We start from the raw sequence: 17,943 nt of genomic DNA, 5'->3' as shown, positions 1-17,943 counted from the left end.
GGGTCCGTCTGCACAGCACCCTGCCCTGCGTGGGGACAAGGTGACAGCAGCCCTGGGGACCCCAAGGTCTCTCAGCGCCGTTCATTCTGCTGGTGCTGCTAAAACAATTAGAAAAAGGTATTTTCACATAATTTATTCTTTCTAATTTGTAAAAGCCTCATGATCATTACTTTCACTGAATGGATTTAATGCACTGATCAGTCAGAATGTCCTGATCATTAAGATTTTGGGGTTTTATTAATTTTTGAAGGATAATGCCAAATTCATCTCACAAACACAGATTGATGCTACTACTGGAAGCGCAGTTTGCAGATAGAACTGTTTTCCTCATTTCCCTCCTCTGAGCAGCTAAGTGTGCTGAAACTCTGGGAAATAATATGGAGCAGTATTTCAGAGCCAAAGCAAAAAATCAGTGGGACTTGTGTTCTTAAGTGGTTTGGGAAATCCCTCTTGTCACTGGCCATACCCCATAAACCCGCTGCTGCAGAGGCACATGTCTCTGTAGGGCACCTTCACGGGAGGGACTCCCGACTGCGCTGGGTGTCCCCTCAGCATCGCACAGCGTGCAGCTATGCCTGCTGTTGGTTGAAGGACAAAATGATAACAACTATTTAAATTACTGTTTCATAAATGTTAAGCAGGTGGCTGGAGCCGCCCACCCGTGCCCTAGCAGGTAAGCTGTTTCAAGTACACCACTGTGAAAATTCATTGTATTGATGCAGGAACTATGGAAGCTCCCACACCGAAAAAATCCCACTTGTTCCGTTTCTGTAAATCACAGCAGAGACAAACAATACATCACTGCCTTCAGCCTGAAGTCCCCTATATCATTTTGTCAATATTGCATGAAATATATCAGTATATGACTTCAGGCAGTATACTTTGTGCTAAACCCTAACTAATGCTGGCCAAAACCAACCTTGTGCAGCAGGTTCCTACTGAGAGAGAGAGACTGGGGTGGTACAAGGCCACTCCCGTTCTGCGCCAAGCTCACTGTTCCTGCTCGCTGTTATTTCTCCCTTCTTCACCACCCAGCTGGGACACTGACACAGGACGATGGCGAGCAGAGAGGACAGGGCAGCAGGGGAGCTCTGCAGGCCCCCCCACCCCATGCCTGCCCAGAGGAAGAGGCCGCGAGTGCTGTTCACCCCACAGCGTGGCAGCCAGGACGCCGGCCCGCCTGGCCCTGGCCTCTCCTCGGGGACGCCTCGGCGCCATCCTGCCCCCCCCCAGATGGAGCCTGGCCGCAGCCAGGGGAGGCCGTGTGTGACGCTTGTTTATGTCAACAGCTTTGGCTCCCACCGCTGTGGCTCAACCATCCGCTATGGCAGGGGCTGCCAGCAGGCCGAGGCGGGCCAGGCTGGGCCCTCGCTTCCTCAGCCAAGCCCGATGGGGGAGACCGGGAGGCAGAGGGCCGCCTCAGTGCCAGGGGACGAGGCCAGCCCTGGGCTGTCCGCTGCCAGTGGCAGGGCACAGGTGGCAGGGAGCTGTGGCGTGGTGAAGCCTGTCAGCTGCCATCACGGTACGTGTCTCTGAGCGCGGGGACCTCTGTGCCCCTGGGCACCGCCATGTTCCTCTTTTCTGGCGGGAAACCATTTCCCTGTGGTGTGTTGTTGATGCTGTGCCACTGGGGTCCTCCCTCTCAATCAGACTCTGCACACTCAGGGGTGAAGGTGGCACAATTTTTGTTTTAATGTGCCCAGTACAGTTGGACAGGGTATTTAGGCAGGAGGTGGAACATGGTGTTAAACTTACATGAGTGAAAAATTTAATATTTTTGCCCCAAACTCTTACACTTTTGAGCTACAGCATCTCCAACCTGTAAGGTGAGGTGGCTGCCTGCAGTGCCGCCTTCCCTGTCCTTTTCTGTGACAGCAATAAGGCAAAAAATAAGCTACATTCAACAGGGCTGCTTGTTACACACCAAACTTCTGGGTCCTTCTGTCCTCTCCTCGGAGATTCCCGCCTAACCAGAGAGCCGCTGTGCTGCTGGCTCCCTTGTTGCTGTGACAGCTCAAAGATGTTTCTTAATTTTCTTTCTTTGTGGGTGGAACCAAAGACAGTTGGGATGGGCATGGGTGTGGGTGCTTTTTTTTTTATAAAAGCAAACAAAAAAGATTAGGGAGTTTTCCACTGGTTGTGATCTGTTATGAAACATAGCTCTGCTGCACAGGACAAAATAGAGTGAAAATGGAGAACATGACCTGGCTTCTGGAGAAGAAGCTGGTGTGTGAGCTGGAAATGATGTGTGACACAGATAGGGTGATCCTGAATTTTATTAACTTGTTGCTCTTGAGATGTTTTCATTGTCTTACAATTTTGTCTCCTCCTAAAAGCCATTTTTCCAAAGATGTCGAGGTAAAATGTTGCATTAATCTGTAATTAAAAGCACCGGTTCTGCTGGGTTATTATCTAAGTGATGCCAATCTGTGGCTTGGAGGCAGCCTGTGACCCAAAGCCTTCCTCCTGCGCTGTGGCTGTCATGGGTATCTGGTGGTGGGACTGCGGTGGCATGGGGGATGCTCTTTTGCCTGAAGCCCTGCTGCAGCAAGGGATGAGCCCGCAGCTGTGACCATGTTTAGCATCCCCACATGGGTCACCCTTTTGCTCAGCTCATGCCATACCCTGCCTGTCCAGCACCTCCTTGGAAAGCTGCCATCCTCACCTTGCTGAAAAGTCACCCGAGTCATTCCTCCTTGCAGATATTTGTCTTGAATCCACAGTATCAACCTGCCCTTCTTGTTTCTGTTTCTTAGTGCTAGTGGAGATTATTTGTCTGGTTTCTTGCCTCAATCTACTTACCTTCTCTTTGAGCTCTGGCAGAATTTTAGTTGCTGCTATAGCAAGGGGAAAAAAAGGGAATTAAAAGCTAGTTTGTGTTGCCCAGAAGCCTGTTGTCTTAATTTTTGGTTGCTGTACAGTTTTGAAATCTGTTTTGTGGAGTTTGAGAGACACCCACTTGGCCCATGGTTATAATGGAGAATCTAAGCAAGGCGATAGCACAGTGAAAAGACTGATATCCTGTAACCTGCTGGGACCAGAAATAAGTTTCCATCTGGAAGATCTACAGCTTTGGCAGGAATATATTGTAAACACTCAGAATATGCTTTCTAAACTCTCTTCTTAGGTGACCTTCGAGAGGCTAAGGCTGACACCTTTGACTTTCCCTTCCCTTCGAGAAATGTTGATAAAGTAATTAAACGAAAGAAGCAAAAGGTATAAAATGTGGGAGCTGAATTAGCTGCTTTTGCATTTGAGAAAATTGCTTCCTGCTTGTTCTGTGTATGTCTATGTGAGAGCATGAGGGGAGATTAAAAGACTGAATTGGTAGTCTGTTACTGAAAACCTTACTTACAGAAAAGAAAAATGGTATTATTTTCCCTCTCTGGAGGCTTTAAAATTCTGGCTTTCATTCAATAAAGCACTTAAGTGTGTGCTTACCTTGAAAAATGAGAGCATGCTGTTGACTTAAAGCCTGTACTGAAATGCCTTGCTGGATTGGGGCCAGGGTGCTGCACATCTTGCTGGGTGAAACCCAGGAGGGAAAAGCTCTGTAGCTCCTCTTCATCTTATGTTTTAAGCAAAGAAATCCCATAGGTTACAAGTAAGTGAAGGCAAGAATCAGAGGTATTAACACCATACTAGTAGCAATACAAAATTACTTTCTGTTTCACAGACCTATTTCTGTTCCTGTTCAATAGTTCAAAAAATGCTTGAAAATTTAAAAGGCACATTTATTAAAACAGTAACTCATTATGAGATTTTGTAATGTGTGAAGTACAAGTAATCAGCTAGACTGTAATATAGTAGTGTCACAGATACTTGATTTAGAACCAGCAAAATACTACTGACTTCAGAGGAACAGCTAATAACATACTATGATGTCGTTCTTCTAGTACATTAAATAGTCTTCAAAAAGAATGAGGAATATGTATTATGTTTTAGCCATAAACGTCCATGAGAAAGTGATTATCTTTAGATTTAAACTAGTTTCACGGATGGGGTCCAGCAAAAGTCATAACGTTAGCACATTAACAGCCTTGATATTTGTTAGTCTGCCTCTCTGCCTGAATGCCTTTGTCAACAGTTCCAATTTAATATTTTAAATGCACAAGTTTGAAATGTGACCACTATAAGTGGAGCTTTATGCCTCTAAAATAAAGGTCATCAACATCTATAAAACAGATTAATATGTATTTGATATGAAATAGGCAAGGTCGTTGCTCTTCTGGAATCTGAGTGTGGGGTCTGAATTATGCTGCTGTTGAGGAATTATATGGGAAAGTTCTTGCTCCGGGAAAAATAAGCAATCTTATTTAGCCCCCCATTTTGGATTACTTTAAGAGAGTTTAATGGCTCTACACACATTTTCATTAAGATCTTCTTATCTAGAAGGTCACTTCACAATCCCTGGATAAGCGAGTTCTAGGCAAGAAAGGAGGAGGATATTGCATGTGGAAAATCGTGAAGTAATGCATGATTTTTGACTTTTAAATAGAGGTCTTTCTTCCAGTATATCCCACATATATATCCCTCCTCCAGACCTCCCCTTCCTAATCCTCAACAACAACAAAAAAAATGGTCTCCATAGTCATGCTGGAGAATTCAAAATTCTGCCCTATATGCAAACTTTTTATATGCTTCACTGAGAAAGTTCAATTTTACCTTTCAGTCCAAAGTCTGGCTTAAGGTCTGGAAAGTAATTTCAAAAATGCTTGAAGAAAATGAAAACTTCAGAAGTCGACTCTTGACTTGCAGTCAGTTTAATGGAGAAGGTAGGCAATGAACTGATAATGTTTTATTTTACTGGAGAAAACAAATTATTAATGCAAGTGCTTTGACTTAAGATCCCTAGGTTTAAGGTCCGTTCAGCTGTTTGTTTTGGGTAGTAGTTTTTATAACTCACAAATTATGGAATTCACTGCATACTTTAGACACTTCTAGCGATATCTGTAAAACTCTTGTTTTTCACTGAGGGTCTTATATGTATTCGTTTGGAGGAAAGAAGGCAGAAGTGTTTGCTGCTGTCTAACATTAAAGACATGAACATAAAATATCTGCAAGTTTTTCCAAATACATGAAATATGTAATTAAACTATTATTCACAGATTGGTCTAAGGCAGTACTTGTATGAATAATTTATTTTTTCACATAGGAAAACACTGGTTGGTTTCATACAGACAATAAATAAATTAGATGCTCCTCAAAGGTAGCTGTATCACAATTTAACACAACCATTAAACATATTCTCACACTGTGGCCTGAATACAGCTATTCATTACTGGAAAATGACTCAGGAATTAAAACTAGTGCTCTGTATTAAGCCAACTTCAATTAGAGACATTGTAGTTGCTGCACAATTTAAGATAATGCAGTGTACGCTTACAAATGTAATTGGAATTTTTGGCCTCACAGCCTGATGAGTTTTTAGGAACAAGAATATACTAATCCATAAAGAGTTACCAGGCAAGTTAAAAAATGGCATAATCAGCCACAGCACTTCTGTTTAGCTTACATTTGTACTGATAGAAGCTTCCATATGTAGGTGTGTTGGGGTATATACCAAAATGGATGTCCATTGTTGCCAGTATTTTATTTTTGTAAAATGTTGCATGTTGCATATTGATTAGGTTTCTGAATACCTGACAAGAAAATACTCCCTCAAAAATCTTCTTCATGAGAACAAAAAAAGTGAATTCTGGTTCAAAAATGAATGACCCCTGTGACCTGCGGTGGATGTTATTGGAATAGTAGAAGAAATTCCACAATACGCTGCAGCAGCATCTTCAGCAAATATTAAGCATTATGTGGAAAAGTACTACTTCTGTTTTCTTTAAAACCAATTCCTGAATAATTCCAGTATTATGAGATGCTGGGTATTAACTGTGTGCTATTCATATTCTTTATACCAATCAAGATTCCATTGGCCTCTTTCCTATTTATATTTATATGCTGAGAAGTTCCAGTCTACAAAATCTCTCCTTATATGGAAACTCTTTTGTGGCTCTGATAATCCTTATTCTCTTATCTTTTCCATCAATTAAAATGCTATCTGCTTCTCTATATGGTGCACTGTTCATCCATATTATTGCTCATTTGTTTGCAGTAATGACAGTGAGTAATTATTTGCAATCATAACACTGTATCTAACTCATGCTGTAGATGTGAGTACCTGTGACATTTAAGAATTGCACAGGGATGGGCATGGGTACCCTTCCTCCTGAACTCATCGGTTCCTGCCAGCCAGGGGAGGTTTGGCACAGGGGAGTGGGTGTCTGTCATGTCAGTAGTGTTTTAGGATTTTTTCTGCTGTAACACTGTGCTACTCTCCCTAATTGAAAGATTTTGATCTACAGCTTGGATCATTGCAGAAATTTTTGTGTACAGCTATTAATGTATATGTTGGATGTATATATAGCACATAAAGGAAAAAAAAACAAAAACACCTTCCAGGTTTTTTATTTACTTGCTTTCAGCAAAAAAGGGGATGAGGAAAAGGGTGTAGAAATATTTAACAGGGAGTTTCCTCCAAAATTTCAGGATTTTGTAAACAACCCAACAATTCTGCTGGTATGCAAACTGCGAGGTGGATTTACCATCTTAATATAATGGCTGCTAATCTGCTCTTCTTTTTGTTACAGATATGCAATGTCCTGATTTGTGAAGCTTGTATTTATAGACAGGGCCCATTCCCTTTTCAGATGCTCATTTTTTTTTGTCATCTAGAGGGAGAGCATTATCTTTATAAATAACTGACAGTGACTTCAAAAAAATCCCAAACCAACCAACCAACCCAACACTTACTCTATCTCCCAGCATTTACTCTATCCTTAATTGTAATTGCACCTCATTTTTCAGAAACTTTAATTGAGAATTTACTATTAAACTCTATTTAGGTGAAAACCATCAATTCTAATACCTTCTTCCTAATTAACAGATTTTGCACAACATTAAATCAAAGGAGATAAGTCTCTTATTGATCTGAATTTTTCATTAAACAAGAAGCAAATGGAATAATTCTATCAGACCTTTAGATATGGATCAACAAATCTGAATAAACTGGGTTCATTTTATCTTCTTTTTTTAAATGAGATTAATAAAGCTGGAAAACTATTGCTGCACTTTATTGCCTCTATAAATAGTTTTCTTGAGAGAACAAAAATCTACTTGAATTCTAATGCCACCTATTTACTCTTTGGAATGTTGCAATTAAGATTAGATTCAGTGTGACAGAAAATGATGATGTGCCTTCACAGAATATTCGGCAATGATATGAACTGAAGCTCACAGAATAAGGCATCCTACCTGGACAGGGTATGTATGCAGTCCATTAATTGCCAAGCAAGCTTAAATGCTAAAATAAACAAAATATGAATATTTAAAAGATGCACTGGTATTGTTTAATATTAATAAATACTTGTTTTATACTTCAGGATTGCTGACACTGGGCTCAAGTGTTTTTTAAGATTTCAGTCACGTTTGGGAAGCAGGATAGCTCTGTCCTCAGCAGGAAGGGCTGTGTGCATTGCCAAGGCTGGGAGGTGGATTTTGCGTTTTTATTGAGCTAAATCCTTCTGTGATGGTCCAAAGTAAAATCTGAAGAATCTGAATAGAGTATTTGTCACACTTTATATCTGACTTTTTTTATATTAAGGGGAATGCACCACTTTTGTAATCTTTTTTTTTCTCTAGGAATCATCTATCTTTGGCTGGGTATAGCAAGAAAATAAAGGAAGATTCAATCCAAAAGGAAATATAAAAGTAGTGAAGGTTTTTATTTCAGTCTAGTTCCTACTGATGTCAGTGGCAAGACTGCAAGTGATTTCAGTGAAAACAGGTTCTCTGTTTGCCTGGTGTATGTGCTTCTACTGTTTAAGAGGTTTGTTTTTACACTGGCTTAAACAGCTCTGTTGCAAGATATTTATTTCAAGTCATTAAGTCTAGTGTTTCACTTAGCTATTAGTTTTCAAAAGCTTTTTAATGAGCATAATATTGTGACAGTTTGCTTGCAAAAGAATAGAGATACACATTTAACACTGACTCTATTTATATCTATTTTTTTGTAGCTTGTCAGAATCAGAAACAAACACAAATTCAGTGAGGCAGAACTCCACACAAAATATAAAGAAGCAGGTTTTTTCTTACTGAATTGAATACATTTGACTTTATTATATTAAAATACACAATTACCCTTATGTTCATTCATTCATTTATACATGAATCTCAGCAAGTATTTTGAATATGAAACCAGGTGAATGTTTTCTGTCTTACTGTTCACCATGAAGCACATAATGATATTGTCATAATCAGAAGGTATTGTTTATCTAGCTGACTTCAGTAACGTGATAAAATTTTCTTTTGTTATGGAGTTTCATACTTGAAGTCTTGATTGACTGTTAAGCCCTTTTAAAGTATCAAATTGTGTAAATGGGACATGCAGACTTCATGAAAATAGTATGTATATGGATTTCATCTCTGTAGATAAAACATGTACCTGTCACAATTAGACATCCTTGGTTTCAATAAAAGGATTGGTTTCTCATCGCATAATGTCTTAGTGTTTGCAGATACCATGACTGGAATGTCAGTATTGAGCTTTAATAATATGCTAGTGATTGTGTCATTAAGCAGCAAAGTATTTGGAAGGGTTTAATCTCTGTTTTCTTAATAGTAAAACTGCAAATATGTAACTGAAATGTGCCTTTTGATGACAGCTCTGGCATCAAGGTTCTCTTCTGATTTGTGGTTGAGTAATATTCTGATTTTACTTAAAATAGTTGACATTTCAGCTTGGAAAAGGAAGTGAGAAAGCAAACTATTCAATCAAGATGTGATCATTTTTCTGGCAGACCAAAAATGTCATAGTTCTTTGGTATTTTCAAAACACATGTTTGAAGTCACACTTTTTTCTTTTTTTTTTTTTTTTTACTAAGGGAGATGATGTCCCCGTTCCCACAATTCTATCAATGAAATGTTTGCATGGAGAGTATTTAGTTTACAATTTACAATCTGGGATTATAGAGTTGGTGCTCTAATGTTTCTTTTCTTGTAAACTACAACTGCAGTTGGTACCTTTACTGGCACAGACTTAAGGGGCCCTGGAAACAAAGCTTTTTTTCCAGGTGGATAATTGCTACTTTTACAGATAGATGAGATGCATTACCCTAAAGCTCTGAATTAAATTCAGCCTACTCATCAAGATTTTTTGGATATAGACCTTTTTCTCTGGGACTATGCTACATCATTTTAAAAGGAAGACATTCTGAAAGATAAATATGGCCCTAGATCATCCCTATCCATTTACCTCTTACATTTGGAACCCGCTGGTACAGATTGGTTGTCAGTAGCTGCCAGGGCTCTCTGATGGTGTTTAACCTGCATGCTTCAGCCACTTTGTGTATGTAAGCATCCAGAAGGTGCAAGGGAAGATTAGATATAACAGATACATACAGATAAAAGAGATCTATTACTGGTACACATGTGGGAATGCAGGAGTGCCAGCTTCCCCTCTGTGTGTTCAGGGACCAGTGAACTGTGGTAGTCTAGTCCCAGCATTGCCCAGCTTTGGTGGCTTTGCTAGTTTTTGTGGGGATTCAGAGTAGCCTGGACTTACGTGCTGTGCTGCTCTGTTTTTCATCCAGGTGTGATGTGAGGGGAGGGCCTACACAGTGTCAACCATACCATATGGTTTTATACTTGTTAACATCCTGCTAATCAAGAGGAAGAAGTAACTACTGCCTTTCTTATTGATCTCAGCAAATCTATCTTCTTGTATACTTGTCTTAGCCTTTGTCCAACATGCCTCTGTTCTACTCCTGTGTCACTTCCAGCTCACTCCAGAAAGCAGTTTGTGTCCAGAGTGAAGGCTGGTGAGCAGCAGTGCTTCCTCTGACTTCAACATGTGTGAAACCACAAGTAAGAGCCAGTAGCCCCTTCCCCAGAAACCCTGTGGTAGTGATGATATAATTAATTGGCTGGGATCTACTAATATAAAAAACTTTCGGTTGGCAGTACTTTGAAAGGGCTCTTATGCTTCAGACCACTTTGGGCCAGAACAGCTAATGCAGTGGGGCAAAAAGATATAGGCTGATTCAGGTTGAATTTCTAACTCTTGGGGTGATGAAGTCCATCTTTCTACTGTAGTGACCAGATTTCAAAGGTACTGTTGTGAATAAGGGCAGTCAGTGCAGTTAAACTGCTAAAAAAAAGAGTCTGGAGAAGAACCTGGCTCAAGATATACAAACCAGAGCAGATGACACGCACACCATCACCATCCGCTCAGATGCCTGTAGTAATGTATTCTTTTTTTATAATTCATATGACCACTTAAGTGTAAACTGCAGAAGAGAAAGTAAGTGTTGTGTTGCATTAAAACATGCTTGTATGATCCAAGTAAGTAACATGTTCAACAAGAAAAAAAGGGTTGGTTTATATAGGAAAAATTTTATTTAAACCCTCTTTGTTGAAAGGAGTCAGAAATAAATAAGGGAACCTCAGGGCACTAGATCATATATTTGAGATTCAGAAAACAACTAATCCTCCTCTGAACTCCTTAATCATCACTGCAGAACCAAAAGCAAGTGTTATACTGTCCTGCTGTGGTTCCTGGGAAGCAGTGTTGTTCTTTCACATTCTTCAAAATGCATATCAGTTACCTGAAGTTTTTAATAACAAATCTCACTTGGAGTGTGAACCAAAGCAGATGTGCAAATACAGAGGTCATGCTTTGTCTTTGCTTTGCCTTGTTCTCAGTACATAATTTACCTTTCTACACAGAACCAAAACTCTAGCTTACTCTAAAAGTTCAAAAATTTTTCATCTCAACCCTGTGAATGGTTGGCCAAGAGATCTGAGGAGGTACCTTGCGGTATAGAGGTGGGAGGGGGCAGCCAGGGCACACAGAGTAGCTGAAGGCATTGCTGTTGAATTCTTGTTATCCATACATAATAGTGTCAGCCACTTGTCTTGAGATCTTAAAGCTGGTCTGAATAAGTGTTCTTTTGTACTGTGTTTCATAAATGCAGATGACTCTATATGAATGTAAGTAGTGGAGAGTAAGGCCTTTGGTTTTTATCTTGCTTGTTAGAGATTTATTGGTAAAAAGTTTAGGTGGAAATAGCACATCTGCTGGGCCTGAAATATTTTGATTGAAGTTATCCCCATTGGTGAGTTTTTGCCAAATTGAGCTCCTCTGGTTCCTGGAACACTTGGCAGATCAGCTCAGGCAATGCAGCCTCCTCTGTCTTGGAGTAGCCTGTCCAATGGCACCAAGGACTGTCCAGGGCTTGGGGGCCTGAAACTGCAGCTGGTGGTCTTGGGCAACCACTTCCAACCTGCTGTCAAGCTAAAAGCAAGAAAACCCTGGGAGCTTGAACTCTGCTTTGATTTCCATGTCTGGAAGCACTAAGAGGCTTGGCTGAAGCGGGACTGCCAGAGCTCCTACACTCCCCGACGTGGAGCTGTGACTTTGGGCAGGCTTCCCAGGGCAGTCCTCAGGATCAAGGCTGCACCAGAGCCAGAGGGTCTTGGGAGCTCCCACAGCTACTGTGTGGAGCTGGCGTTCGCACATGCTGGCGCTGTTGCCAGAGACTGTCACTGATCAGCCGCAGGCTTGGGAACTTGGGATTGTGTTTTGGAAGTGTTTTGATGTTTCTGAAGTGACCTTTCTGGGAATTTCCAGTTTGTGGGCATTTTCAAAAGAGTTTGTTTCCTGCTTGATTTGGACTAAAGCCATCAATTCAGATAAAACCTCATTTCCTGCAAACTGAAGGCTTGGCTTGCCAGGCAGCTCTTCTGCTTGTGCCCCATTTGCTCTGGTGGTGTGATGAATCAGATTCCTCTGCCCTAACAGCAGAGCTTCTGCAGTCCCATGACCTGTGAGGTTATCATAACTTGGCCATTACAACATAATCAATCACCAAGGTTAACAATATTTCATTGGTGATTTACTCCATGAAAAGATTTCAGCTCTTAAGCAAAACTCAAGAACAGGATATGGACTTTCCGACATGTTCAGATTTCGGGAAAGTATAAGGTGACCTTTGTCTTCACTGAACATTTACATCCAGCAAATGTCTTTGTCTTTAGGGCCCTCTCTGGTAGTCAATGTTCATGTTTTAACTTCAAAGCTTCTAATACAATTTTGCATGGACTCTGACTAAAGAATAGCCTTCAGCGGGCAGTTCAATTCTGGTTGGGTTTTTTGGGGGACGTGACTGAAAGCAAATTTTGGGCATATATGACATTTTATGTGTGCAGCAGGTTCTTAAATATAAAACAAAACAGGATGCAACTTTGATTTTTAGCTCTTGAAAATAATCCTCAGTGACATGGTCAGGTTTGAATACTATGTATATTTTCATTGCATAAGCACTTATATAACTATGGTGACAGGAATTTGCATAAAAAACAAAGCAACTATTTGATGAGTTTAACATTATAGGCTTTCCAGCAAATTGAAGTAGCAGGGGAGCTTATTGCTTAAGTAGAGGCTTACTTTATGAGGAAGAGAGCAAGATTTATTGAAGCATATTAAGACCACAGTGAATTTTTAATAAATATTCACAGGAAGTTGCTCACTTGTTAGTGAAAGCATTGTGGCCATCTGATCTGATGCAGAAAAATTAATGTTTGAAAGTTTCTGCCTGCCTCGTACCTAGTGAAAATCAATGTGTGTAGCTGCAGTTTCCTTTTCTTAGAAGTAAAAGATATGTAGGCCCCTAAGGAAAAAGGGAGTATGCCTTGATCCAGAGAGAAGTTGAATACCTCTAGGAAGATGCCGAGTACTTTCACCTCCCCTTGACTGTGGCACCTCATAGAATAGGCCATATTGCATCTTCTGCGCTGTTTGTATGGAGCAGATTAATGGGAGGATCTCTTCTTTAAATTGTGAACCCACATGTGCGTCTCATCTGAATGGTTCAGCTGAACTGCAGATGTTGCTGGGCTGCTTGTGAACATGTCTGATTTGTGTAGTCTTCCAGAGATCATGGCAAGAATACATTCATGCTGTGAATATGTGAAATTTATCGCACACCTGGCATTCCTGCGTAGACAAGGAATGGAGGCAGATTAAAAGAGCTGTGCAGGAAGGTTTACTAAGGTGCTGACAAATGTTCCTTCTCTTCCAGAACCTTTATAATCTCTTGTATTTTGAAATGAATTATAAATTAACACCACTGGTTTTTTTTTTTTCCCTGTTCTGCTGTCTGCTTATTTTCTTGTTCCTAATGTGTGTGTGACAGGGAGCGAGCAGCGCCGATGTAATTCTGTATAGTGGATGAGCTCCTGCACAGCAGTGACTACAAATAGTTATAACCCCAACTTAAAATGTGATCACTTTTTACACCCCTTGGTATTTGAAATTCCTTCAACTACATAGAGAGTAATAATTGTTGATTATGGTGCTAATTTGTCTGTGGAGTGCTCTCCCAAGGAAAAGAGCATAAATGCCCTCCTTGCTTGACTCTGTTGTCCTAGACTGAGCAAAATAAGGGAGGATAAGCAGTGAGGAGCACTTTGGAGCATGGGCAGGGAACAGAAACTTGTCCTTTTAACACCTCTACAGGCCTGCAGTACCTACAGGCAAGCATTTTAGTGGCAATAGTCCCAATAGTGGCAATAGTTTGGGTTAGGTTGAGGTTGTCGAGATTCCTTCCAATCTTGATGTGCTCTGTCTAAATGTTACTTTTCATCCACATTGTGGTGTTTTCTCCAGGAAAACACGGATCTGAATTCTGACTGTATATATTTGTTTAGTCACAGGACTCAGATCAGAGCTGAGTTTGGCTTAAACTGTCTCCTGAACTTCTGTACTGGCTTTCATTGTCGTATTAGACTAATTTTGAAATGAATTAATGTGAATGTCTGAGAAAAAAACATGATATTTTGGCAGAAGAGTCTGAGGTGAATGATGTTACTCCTAGGATTGCCCTATCTTGACTACTGTGACTGGTCTGACTTCCTGAGACTTTGTCCTCACTTTGTGCCTTCAAGTTTTGTAGTTTCTCTTTGTATTAATTCCTACTGCCTGTTCACAATTTTTCAAATACTTTTATTGGAAGCCTGACCCAGTTTTTCAATATATGAAAACAAATAAAGATAGTATTACTTATAATAATGAGCAAAAACACTATAGAAAAAATGCATGGTGTGTAGGAAATGTATTTTATGAAGAGGGACAATAAGCATAAGAATTTCATAGATTGAGGAGCAAGTAAGTAAAATTATATTAATCAGTATTGAAGAGAAGTCGATTTATATGTTTATATATATATCATTTTTATATGTTAAAGTGTGTAGAGGTTGAACTTCTCTTTGAGATTTTGTTTACAAGTTGCAGAATTTACAATACAGTGCAATCTTATACCCAAGCTGTATTACAAATCTTATGCCTCTTAACACACGACAATAATATTCAGTGTAAACTGATAATGAAAACAGTAGTTCTGCTCTGATTTGTTTAACTAGAAATAGAAAATAATATATCATGGGAGACATTAAAAGAATAAAAAGAGATATATATTTTTGTTGACAGAAGAAGTATATTGTTTATTCCTCTGGAGTCTCATGTTGCCCATATTGCTGCTTTGTCTTATTGCCCATCACTGTGTGTGGGTGGAAATGTCAGACTCTATATTCGCTCCATAAGAAAATCAGTGTGTCACTCTTTGATTTCTCATATTCAGTTGGGTTTGCTTTAATGTTGTCCTTGGGGATTTTCACTTTTAGGATCTTGCTGGCAATTTTAGGCATGTATTTTTGTCCATAAAGTATCCTGCTACATAAATTTACTCCTGGTAAATTTTTCTGTTCATGAAAGAGGCATTTTGAGAAGAGGTATTTTCAAACTGAAATGGGGCATACTGACCCTACATAGTTACAGGACTAGTTCAGTTTCATGAAGGAAATGGAAGTTTTTGGATGTAATGCCAAGGAGGGCTTTAAGAGATTCAGTATCTCTCTGCACATCTCCCTCCATCACACTGCCAAAATTCTCAGATGGTGCCACTGAAAGACGTTGCTTAAAATGTGCTTGTACCCTGAAAAGTCATAAGGTAAAAGCAGCACCTGCTCTCTTGTCACAGGTTCTTGCTGCTAGTACAACTAAAAGTCTTCTAGTGAAAAAGTGGCTCAGACTGCCAGTGTTTGAGTGCTGGCAATGTTGAGCTGTGTTCTCTGGGTTATATGGAATATCTCCAGCAGAGTTCAGTTCTGTTCAGTTATCAGTAGATTTGCAGCTACATGAAAGGTATTTTACAGTGGTAGTAATGCATAATAAGGAATGGGATTCACCTCATTGCCCTTTAGCCAGGCTACTCTGAAGAGTATTCAGTATAACCAACAAAAGTTAATATATTAAATTCTGCAAGCGTATCAGTGGGTTCAAGTGATTTAGACATGCTGAGCAGGCAGATAACCTTATATGCAACTTTATTTTTCATTGTGTAACCACACTGTCCATGGGTTTGCACAAGTGATTCTGGAAATTTAACATCAGCGTGTTTGTGAAGTGTTGCTTAAGACAACTCTTAAGTCAGAGGGATCTGCCTAGGTGTTGCTAAGGTAGTATTTTGGCTAGCAGGATCTTCATTACCAATGTTGATGTGCATTAAAATGATTTGGTTTTCATATCACACAATGGATTTTCAAGCTCTGAAAGACATCACGCTGCTTTTCAACAAAGCACTTTTATGCCCCTTGGTAATTACCAGATAAAGGTGGAAACCCACACCTTTTATATGGAATTATAACGCAATGTTTCTTTTTGCATTTTTTAATAATATTTCCTAGTCCCTCAGTTGCAAATAGCCAGTTTTCTGACAAAGGAGCTAGAGTAGTTCAGTGGAAGGTAACTGTAGAGCCTGTGAATCTCTTTGGATGTTCAAATCACTTCAGATGATATAATCTGTAATACATGGAAAGCTGGGGAAAGAGTCACTGCAGTTGTACTTTCTTGCTTGGAACTTCTTGCACATGGGGAGAGGCTGTCAGGGTTGGGATTGTTCAGCCTGGAGAAGGCTCGGGGGCTAAGAGCCAGCCTCTTCTCAGTTATGCCCAGTGACAGGACAAGGAACAATGGGCCCAAACTGAAACACAGGAAATTTCATTTAAACATAAGAAAAACTATTTTACTCTGAGGGTGACTGAACACTGGAACAGGTTTCCCAAAGCATTTGTGGTGTCTCCATCCTTGGAGATATTCAAAACCCAGGTGGACACCTGCTCTGTCTGTCCCTGCTTTAAGCAGGGGGTTTGCTCTGGATGGTCTCCGGAGGTTCCTGCCAGCCTCAGTGATGCTGTACATGACTGATACGAAATGCTGATAGGAGACTGGTCCTGTGCCCCTCTAGGATCAGAGAGCTTTGGTACAGGATCTGGAGAGTTGGCAACGTCTGGGACGAGACTGAGCTTCTGTCATTTGCAAAGTATGTGCTTTTGGCTTTTCTTACAGCCTCCACATTTTGAAGGTTCTAATTACCATCCTGAGCCAAACCATCACAGTGACATTCACCTCTGTGCAGAGCATGAGAAAAGGACTTTGCAGGGTTTATAACTTGCTGTATACTTGCAAAGATCCTAGCCCAGATGGGCATTGGTGGTTGATTTCTGGAATTACTACAATATTAAAACATTACATTGTAGTAATTTAATCAATAATCTTTAGTGAGTGCTTTTATGTGCTGCTTCAGACCTATAGAGACTAAGTCCTACACTTTCCCTTATCTGTGGGATGCAACCTGTCAGGTTTCTTTGTAGCTATTTATTCCTGGTCTAGTCAGCAGCAACCTGGAGTAGTAGTTACAGTGAAAATCTTGTTGAGTCTTGAGCTGAACACGCCTCTGATGGATGGGATCTGAGGGGATCTCTGCTATTGAGCTTAAGAAATCTTCCAAGAACTCCCAGAACGTTGTGGTATGATCAATTTTTTTGCAGATGATTCTGAGAACGCCAAAAAGCTATCTGCCAACACATTTTAACACTGAGCAAAAGTTATTCAAAGTTTTATATATGGCAGAATGTTATTCTTAAACCCAGAAAAACTCTTGGATGAAATTTACTGTAGAAGTTTGGCCTTATGCAGAAATGTGATACAGAAAATTCCAACTCAAGCATTAAAAACTGGCAAAGCTGTTGGAAACAGGCTCTTTAATGGACCATGTAAGGTGATGTTAGTAGCAGGTAGTTTTAGCTGCCCCACCTCTACTGACTGCACCTCAGCATCGAACTGCTGTACTGTGAACAAGCTCAGACCAATGCTTTAAGTGCTTTCACTTGCTCTGCCAAAGTATGGCTTTAAATGAATTTTCACCAGTGAGTTCTAAAAGGCTTCATTATGGAAACAGTTCACGCCTTTTAGGAGTATTTTTAGATCTTGTAAAAGATGCCAAGTTGCAAGCTCTGGAGGCAAATTCTATCTTTATAAACAAATCAGGCTAAAGTCATCCCAAAGTATCCTGTGTCTCCAAGCAAAGTGCTTCAGCCTCATCCTGCCGGGGCTGGTGATCTCGGTGACGCTGGCGGGAGGGACTGTGTTTGCTGGCACGCCAGCCTGGCACTTTGTGGCGGTGCCTCCTGTTGTGGGGGTGATGTGTTACCACTGAGGCTTCTGCAGGTAGGAGGACAGCCCCGTCCGAAGCCGAGCAGGGCTAGTGGCTTGTTCCTGTCCTGCAGTTCCAGCGTTTAGAGAGCAGCAACCGCCCTGGGGATGGACGCAGTGGCCAGTGGCAACCGGGCCCAAAGCGCGGGCAAGGGGAGCCCGCCTGACCCGGCCGCAGCGCCGGCCCTGTCTCCTTGCAGCACCACAGCCGCCCCGGGCGCCCCTCCAGCCCCGGCCCTCCCTGTGACCGCGCTTGTGCCCGTGAGGCGTCGCCGCTTACACGTGGCCCCCTCTGCCCTCCGTGCAACCGCATTTCTGCGTGTCGACACGTCCCTGCAGCTGTC

At 40.9% G+C, this 17,943-nt stretch overlaps 1 protein-coding gene across 1 annotated transcript; it reads left to right on the top strand.

Annotated features, from left to right (window-relative positions):
- Nucleotides 1–1,056: 1,056 nt before the first annotated feature.
- Nucleotides 1,057–7,719, top strand: C13H5orf47 (chromosome 13 C5orf47 homolog). The gene is given in 5 exon segments (XM_026858533.1): nucleotides 1,057–1,522; nucleotides 3,128–3,216; nucleotides 4,673–4,779; nucleotides 7,257–7,314; nucleotides 7,693–7,719. Coding segments are annotated over 5 exon segments (747 nt in total).
- The last annotated feature ends 10,224 nt before the right edge of the window (nucleotides 7,720–17,943 follow it).

The sequence above is a fragment of the Athene cunicularia genome, assembly GCF_003259725.1.
Source record: "Athene cunicularia isolate RWA chromosome 13 unlocalized genomic scaffold, athCun1 chr13_part1, whole genome shotgun sequence".
Taxonomy (NCBI): domain Eukaryota; kingdom Metazoa; phylum Chordata; class Aves; order Strigiformes; family Strigidae; genus Athene; species Athene cunicularia.
Note: the sequence above shows the minus strand (reverse complement) of the source record. Positions and strands in the feature narration are given on the sequence as shown.